This window comes from Erinaceus europaeus, chromosome 16 (genome assembly GCF_950295315.1).
Source record: "Erinaceus europaeus chromosome 16, mEriEur2.1, whole genome shotgun sequence".
Classification (NCBI taxonomy): domain Eukaryota; kingdom Metazoa; phylum Chordata; class Mammalia; order Eulipotyphla; family Erinaceidae; genus Erinaceus; species Erinaceus europaeus.
In genome coordinates this window covers 69,239,961-69,247,867 of record NC_080177.1, presented here as the reverse complement: position 1 = coordinate 69,247,867, position 7,907 = coordinate 69,239,961, and the positions used below count along the sequence as shown (strand labels likewise).

At 53.9% G+C, this 7,907-nt stretch overlaps 1 protein-coding gene across 2 annotated transcripts in view; it reads left to right on the top strand.

The window, feature by feature from the left end:
• The first annotated feature begins 2,851 nt into the window (after positions 1 to 2,851).
• The window catches only part of LOC103125758 (bcl-2-like protein 2), a 28,186-nt gene continuing 23,130 nt past the window's right edge, over positions 2,852 to 7,907 (top strand). The window contains exons 1-4 of one of the 2 annotated variants that reach the window (XM_007536597.3): positions 2,852 to 2,960; positions 3,282 to 3,369; positions 3,774 to 4,213; positions 4,798 to 7,894. In XM_007536597.3, coding sequence (XP_007536659.2) covers positions 3,782 to 4,213; positions 4,798 to 4,947 — 582 coding nt within the window. In that variant the 5' untranslated portion in view covers positions 2,852 to 2,960; positions 3,282 to 3,369; positions 3,774 to 3,781 and the 3' untranslated portion in view covers positions 4,948 to 7,894. Of the gene's footprint in view, positions 2,991 to 3,281; positions 3,370 to 3,773; positions 4,214 to 4,797 lie in introns of those variants that run through there. The other variant, XM_016194466.2, reaches the window with a different exon arrangement.

The following is a 7,907-nucleotide window of genomic DNA, read 5'->3' as shown; positions in this document are numbered from 1 at the left end:
AACTGAGGGGGCTGGGTGGTAGGTGGGTTAAGTACATATGACAGAAAGGACAAGGACCAGTGTAAGGATCCCCCAGCTCCCCACCTGCAGGGGAGTTGCTTCACAGGCGGTGAAGCAGGTCTGCACTTGTCTATCTTTCTCTCCTCCTGTCTTCTCCTCCTCTCTCCATTTCTCTCTGTCCTATCCAACAATGACGACAGACAGCTATAACAACAATAACAACCATAATAAGGGCAACAAAATGGGAAAAATAGCCTCCAGGGGCAGTGGATTTGTAGTGCCCAACCCCAGCAATAACCCTAGAAGCAAAAAAAAAAAGGGGGGGGGACTGAGTTTGACTTGTAAATGGTGGAGTAACAACATATCAGAGAGGTGACCTCAAGAAGCAGCAGTGTTAAAAACCCAACTTTCCCCTGCACAAAGATGACATGCAAATTCGTGAAGCGTTCCCTATTGTTATAAAAAAAAAAAAAACTTTCAGGTCAGAGTGAAATTAGACTAAATTCCAACTTTTGCATATGTGACTTTGGGGAAATTATTATCTGTCTAGGTCTTAACTCTCCTTACTAATGAAACAGTCTGAAGATTGGCAAAAAGCATTTAGCACAGGGCTGGGGAAAAAGCATAATGGTTATGCAAAATGACTTCATGCTTGAAGCTCTGAGGCCCCAGATTCGACCTGTAGCACCACAAGCCAGAGCTGAGCAATGCTCTGGGCCTTCTCTCTCTCTTTCCCTCTGCATCTCTCTCATTAAAACAATAACAATAACATAATAAAAGAAAAGCGTTTATCACCTACTGTGTCTCCAAAATACATATATATATATATATATATATTTTTTTTTTTTTTTCTTATACCAGAGCACTGGTATGTCTGCTTTAAGGTAGCGCTGGGGGAAATGAGGGTGGTTATTGCTCATACTGTTACAAAAAGACCTTGCTGGGCTGGGGAGACAGTATAATGGTTATGCAAAAAAACCCTTATGCCTGAGGCTCCAAGATCCTGGGTTCAATCCTCAGCACCACCATAATTCAGAGCTAAGCAGTTTCTTGGAGTTTCAAGCAGCAAAAACAATGACAACTAAACCTTGGTTCTCCAAGTGACCACTGGGTGTAGAAGCAAAGGAACAAATAGTGTTTGGGATTGCTTTCTTCTGGCTGGATATCTCCCCCAAATGCCAGCTATGTACAACAGTCCTTGGGCCCATTCAGAAGGGCTGAGAGGGTCCCCCAAATAGACCAGCTGTGGTCACACTGCTGCATCCCGTGAGCTGCCTATGCAAATACACTACGGCAGACAGAGTGAACACACATGCCAATGTGTACATGCCATCTGACAGCATAGCCTTCATCCTTGGCAAACTCTAGGAAGCCCAGTGGGGTTATGGGAGCAGTGGACTTGCAGTTTTGTCTTTATTCTCATTCACAAGAAGAATGCCTCCACATGTTGGGTAAAGGCAACTAGAGAAATCAATGAGATCAAAATAGAAGATGGTGGGAAAGTTAACTGCAGAGATGGCTTGTGACCTAAATCCCTAGCTCCCTGGTGCCTGGTTAAAGCCCCTGCCCACGAAATGACCAGTGGAAAAAAAGAGGGTAGAAAAATATTTGGTGGGAGTCGGGCGGTAGCGCAGCGGGTTAAGCTCACGTGGCAAGGACCAGCGTAAGGATCTGGGTTTGAGCCTCCCGCTCCCCACCTGCGGGGGGTGGGGGGTTCGCTTCACAGGCAGTGAAGCAGGTCTGCAGGTGTCTGTCTTTCTCTCCGCCTCTGTCTTCCCCTCCTCTCTCCATTTCTCTCTGTCCTATCCAACAACGACGACATCAGTGACAACAACAATAATAACTACAACAATGTAAAACAAGGGCAACAAAAGGGAAAATAAATAAATAAATAAACAAATATTAAGACAAATATATTTGGTGTCACTGTCCCATGAATATGAGGCGGGGGGGGGGGGGGGGGGGACAGGCGGGTACAGAAGCAATGGGGACTGCTACTCTCTTCTAGGCACTCGCTCCTGGATTAGAAATGCTCAACAAGTGTGTTCAGCACCAGAAACCCTCTGGAAATGCTGAATTTGCTCAGGGAGTCCCTGGGTGTGGGCCAGCTTCCCTGAGCAGCCCGGGCTCCCCGGCCTCCAGCCCGCGCTCCCTGGCCTCCATCCAGAGCTCCCCGGCCTCCAGCCCGCGCTCCCTGGCCTCCATCCAGAGCTCCCCGGCCTCCAGCCCGCGCTCCCCGGCCTCCATCCAGAGTTCCCCGGCCTCTAGCCCGCGCTCCCCGGCCTCCATCCAGAGTTCCCCGGCCTCCAGCCCGCGCTCCCGGCCTCCAGCCCGCGCTCCCCGGCCTCCAGCCCGCGCTCCCCGGCCTCCAGCCCGCGCTCCCCGGCCTCCAGCCCGCGCTCCCCGGCCTCCAGCCCGCGCTCCCCGGCCTCCAGCCCGCGCTCCCCGGCCTCCAGCCCGCGCTCCCCGGCCTCCAGCCCGCGCTCCCCGGCCTCCAGCCCGCGCTCCCCGGCCTCCAGCCCGCGCTCCCCGGCCTCCAGCCCGCGCTCCCGGCCTCCAGCCCGCGCTCCCCGGCCTCCAGCCCGCGCTCCCCGGCCTCCAGCCCGCGCTCCCCGGCCTCCAGCCCGCGCTCCCCGGCCTCCAGCCCGCGCTCCCCGGCCTCCAGCCCGCGCTCCCCGGCCTCCAGCCCGCGCTCCCCGGCCTCCAGCCCGCGCTCCCCGGCCTCCAGCAGTCCAGCTCGCTCGCGGAACAGCAGCTCTTGCCCAGCCTGCGCCCCAGCCCCGCCCCTCTCCCTGGACGCGTCTCTGGGCCCCATCATCACCCGGCGCCGGGCCCTCCCTCCCGCCTCCCTCCCACCTCCCCTTCCTCCTCCCTCCTTCCTCTCCTCCCTTCCTCCCTCCTTCCCTCCCTTCCAGCTCCTGCACCAGGAAACGGCCCAGATCCCGGCGGCGACCTGACCCGTGAGATCGCTAACCTGGCAGGCCGGCAGGGTTGGAGATAGACTGAGGGTGGGGGTGAGGGAGGAGCTGGGCCTTCGGGCTACACTGGGGGAGCCGGGAACAGAGGTGGTGTCGGCAGGAAGCCCTTGGCCCTGGGTTTCCCGGGAGGACAGTCACTAAACATGGATTCGGCCACACAGCTGGTAGTTTGTCGGGGACTGGGGCCTCAGCCTGGGAGCTGCAACCCCAGTCAGCCCTGCTCCGACCAGACCCTGATCCTTGGCCTCCTCACTTCTCCCTCCACCCCTACCCCCCAGCACTGATCTCTCCTCCCCTATCCAGGGCTCCACGCTGGCCAGGATGATGAAAGGCCCCAGCTGGGGGCTCCTTGCCACCAGCGCTGGGTCCTAAGAGCTGCCATCCAGGCTGGGTGAGTGTTCTCCACCTTCTCTGTCCTGGGCGGGCTTTTCTCACCTGGCCCTGCAGTCAGTCTTCTCTCTGTCCACATCTTCACATCTACCCCCAAGGGAACTCTGGAACCCCTTCCCCTAGCCCAGAAGGCCTGTACCGTAGAGAGGAGCTTTGTGGGGCTGTCATTGGGCCCTGGTTTATTTTATTCCATAACAAGTCTAAAGTGTTTTTAAAATAAAATATGCATGTTTTACATATTATAGATGTAGTGCCCAGCCCCTGGTCAAAAGTTTTTCCCCTTCTGGCTACTCCTTGACCCTCCCCCTGACTCCCCCCTTTCCCTGGGTGGTCAAACCTGGACATGCCCCTTTGTGGGGCTCTGACCCTCTATTCATGCCAATCTTCTATCCTTGACTCTTGCAGCTGCCCGGATGGCGACCCCAGCCTCGACCCCAGACACACGGGCTCTGGTGGCAGACTTTGTAGGCTATAAACTGAGACAGAAGGGTTATGTTTGTGGAGCTGGCCCTGGGGAGGGCCCGGCAGCTGACCCGCTGCACCAGGCTATGCGGGCAGCTGGCGATGAGTTCGAGACCCGTTTCCGACGTACCTTCTCAGATCTGGCTGCTCAGCTGCATGTGACCCCGGGCTCAGCCCAGCAACGTTTCACCCAGGTCTCTGATGAGCTCTTCCAAGGGGGTCCCAACTGGGGTCGTCTGGTGGCCTTCTTTGTCTTTGGAGCTGCACTGTGTGCTGAGAGCGTCAACAAGGAGATGGAGCCGCTTGTGGGCCAAGTACAGGAGTGGATGGTGGCCTACCTCGAGACGCGGCTGGCCGACTGGATCCACAGCAGCGGGGGCTGGGTAAGGAGCTATTCTGTGGCTGCTGTGTACACCCCTCCGGAAAGCCGGGCTCCCGGGGGAAGGTGGGGCTGGAGGCTGGGAGCTGCTGTCCCAGGGATGAGTTATAAGGGGCCAAGTGTTCCTGTTAGGGTGGAATCAGATGGCCTCACTGACTTTGCCCTCCAGGGCTGCTGTGCAGTCAGCACTGAATGGGCTAGAGTACACAGTGTCCAGGGGCTACCTACAGGGAAAGGGCGTCCAGCCACCAGCAACTTTTTATACCTGAGTATGTGGCGGTGGGGGTGGGGGTGGGGCAGGGGTCAGGATGGGTGGTGGTCAGCTCTGCCTTGGTGAAGTCTGCCGGAACTTGTAGCCAAGGAGAGGATGGGGCTCGGGTGAGGGGGAATAAAGAATAAGCCAGGTGCTCCATAGGGGGGACTCCAAGGGGTTGCCAGTCAGTCAAGCTTTGGCCAGAGAAGAGCTGGGCGTGGGGTCGTGCTTGCAGTGGATGGAACTGGAACTCTTCCTCTCCTCTTTTCTCTGCTCCTTCCTTTCCTGATATCCCTTTCTCCTTCTTTCTCTCCTACTTCCCTTCTCTCCCACAGGCGGAGTTCACAGCTCTATACGGGGACGGGGCCCTGGAGGAGGCTCGGCGTCTGCGGGAGGGGAACTGGGCCTCAGTGAGGACAGTGCTGACGGGGGCCGTGGCACTGGGGGCCCTGGTAACTGTTGGGGCCTTTTTCGCTAGCAAGTGAGGAAGGCCAGGGCCAGGTGGGGCTAGGTGTGGCTGTCAGGCATGAGAGCAGAAACAGGACAGAAGTGCCCTTGGAAGAAGTGGGGTGAACAGATGGACATGGAGCAGGAACAGGAAGTGGAAGGGTCGACTGTGAGGGAGCTGGGTGTGCTGGGTAGGTAGGAGGTTGGAGAAAGTGAACTGGAAAACACTAGGAGCTATATTTGGAAAGTCAGGGGGCAGGAGACAGACTCATTCCAGGGTTGGGGGAGGTGGGAGGGGTTTGCCTGGGGCTTGGTTTGCAGCTTTGAAGAGGAGAAGAAAGTGTAGTTACCTAAGGGGTTTGGGTCTATACTGAGTGAGCAGGCTTTGGGGCAGGCACAGAGGGCACATGCCTTTGGAGTCCAGGTCCAGGTGGTACTGAGAATTGGCTGTGACAGCGCGCTGCTCGGCCACAGGTGTGCATGTGGGCTCACGCGCCCGTGCATGAGGGCTGCTTGTCTGATCTGTTGGCAGTGCTATCCGCCCTGCAGTGGCCAAAACGAAGGGCAGTTCTCAACTCCCTCCTCTCCCAGCCCCTTGTCCTGATGCTCAGTGAGAAACTCCAGACCAGAGCTGCAGGGCTGTGGAAAGAAGAGCAGTTGTGTAGCTGCCTTGTCCCTTCCTCACCACCCCTTCCTTGTGCATCTTGCACTTGCTGCTGCCTCCTGAGTTCTGACAGAAAAGCAGGGCAGCGGGACCAGACTGGGGCCAGGGCCAGGCTTTGGTAGCTGTTGGGGCCGTGGTAGGTGGTGGGCGCAGGCTTGGCTAGCTGGACTTGCTTCCCACCCATTTCTCTCGCTGGGGCACACTAGTGCCTAAAATGTTCCCTGTCTCTGGGACTTTCTGTACCCAAACTGAAACCTAAATCAGGGCTGGCATTGCATTCTTTTTCCTTCTGAGTATGTGGACAGAAATGCCAGTCTAGAATACCGGCTGGGTCCCGCACTGTGTCTCAGAACCACTGTTGCTACCTTGGGAGGAACATTCCAGCTCTGAACCCCATGGGTGGGAGGGCAACTTGTGTCCATGACTGGCCTCTTCCGTGTGGCAGGCTTTGGCATTGCTTTATCAAGGGCCAGGTCTATGGGTTCTAGAGTATCTGCCACAACCTCTGAGTAGCTCTGTTTCTTTCTTTCTTTCTTTCTTTCTTTCTTTCTTTCTTTCTTTCTTTCTTTCTTTCTTTCTTTCTTTCTTTCTGGTCTATGGGTTCTAGAGTATCTGCCACAACCTCTGAGTAGCTCTGTTTCTTTCTTTCTTTCTTTCTTTTTTTTTTTTTTTTCCTGAAGGCACGCTGTTTGCATGGGTGTTACTTTACCCATCCCTCCGAGACTGAGGGTGTTCATGTTAGCACTCACAGTCCTTTGGAACAGATTCAGATTATAGCCTTTTCCTTGGTGAAAGAAATGACTTCACTCCAGTTGCGCGCTCTGAGCCAGACCTCACTGCTGCACTTTCCCAGGTGCTAAAATTGCTGCTCTCCAGCACTGACTTCAGACACAGTGCTCTAGAACCCTGCCCTTGACCCCGAGCACGCAGCAGCTTAGCTCAACCGTCACCGTGCTTGACTCTTCTGAAGAGATGTTCACTTGGTCCCAGTGGCAACATAGTTGTACTCACTAGAATATGGGACCAAATTTGGCCTCAGGTGTTGAGCCCAGACTTGCTTTTGAGAGAGGGCTGAACTTTTTAGCGGTGTTTATAAGGGAGGAGTGACTGCATGCACCACTTGGTCTGTCATGAGTAGGCTGATAGCAGACGCTCAGAGCTGGGCCATGGCAGGCAGTTGGGGTGGGGGTGGGGGGTCCTCTGTCTTGCTCAGGACAAACTAGGCCAGTGGTTTTTCAAACTGCTTGGCAGAGCCCTGAAATTTCCTAGGGTTTGCCTCAGGAGTCCTTGTGGAAGGAAATACGTGTGCCAGGAGAGGGCACTGAGCTGGTTGGGCTACTCGCTCTCAAACAGAACAGCTTCCCTTGTAGCTGTCTTACATATCGGGGTTCAGGGTAAGCTTTTATTTGCATTAAGGGTTTTGCTGCTGATAAAAGTTAGAAAACCACTGACTAGACCATCAGCTCCAAATTGGAGCCTGCACTCCCCAGACCTGGGGCGTTGGTGGCGGGGGGTTACTCTTTACCTTGCCCTCTGCTGTAGGACATCCATCCCAGTTAGTGCTCCTGGGGGCCTTCAGCAGATGGGCATGGGGGACTGTGATCAGGTTACTAAGATGCCCAGCTCTGAGGCCTGTGTCACACCTGCTGGGAGGAGAGGCTATTTTCTGGAAGGGGAAGGGCTCAATCTGGATTCCCAGAAGCAGAGCTTGCATGGGACCACAGTGGACAGTTTGGGTCTGTTCTGCCCTTCTTAATTAATTTGAGGGGCAATGGAAATCCCAGACACTCTTCTGTCAGGGAAAACTAGAGACTCTTTCAGAGCCATATAGTTCCTTGGGATTAGCTCTTGGCCGAGAATAGGCTGAGGATGACTCCCAATTTTTAGATCCATTTAATTTTTTAAAAAAAATAAAGGAAATAAATTTGATTCTCATTTGTCAGAGATTAAATCCATGGAGAGGGTGTTTCTTGCTCTCCATAGCCCAAAGGGACAAATAGGGACTTTGCCTAGGCCAAGGAAGGAACAGAGGTAGGACAACTAGGTCCTGCAATTATTAATCCCACTTTCCCCTTATTCTAGGGCATACACTATTACTACTTTACTTTTTTAAAATCATAAAATGGCGGGAGAAAAAAGATTTGGTTAGTTTAGAAGAAAAGATAAAGCTCTATAAATATAAACATATATATATATATATATATTCCTGTATTTTTATTTAATAATTTATAAATACTAAGTTCATTTGACTTTTATTTTTGTGTAATATGTAATGGTCGTATTAAAACAATAAATAAAGCCCAGAAGTTTAATAAGAAGGACTGAGCAGGGTTT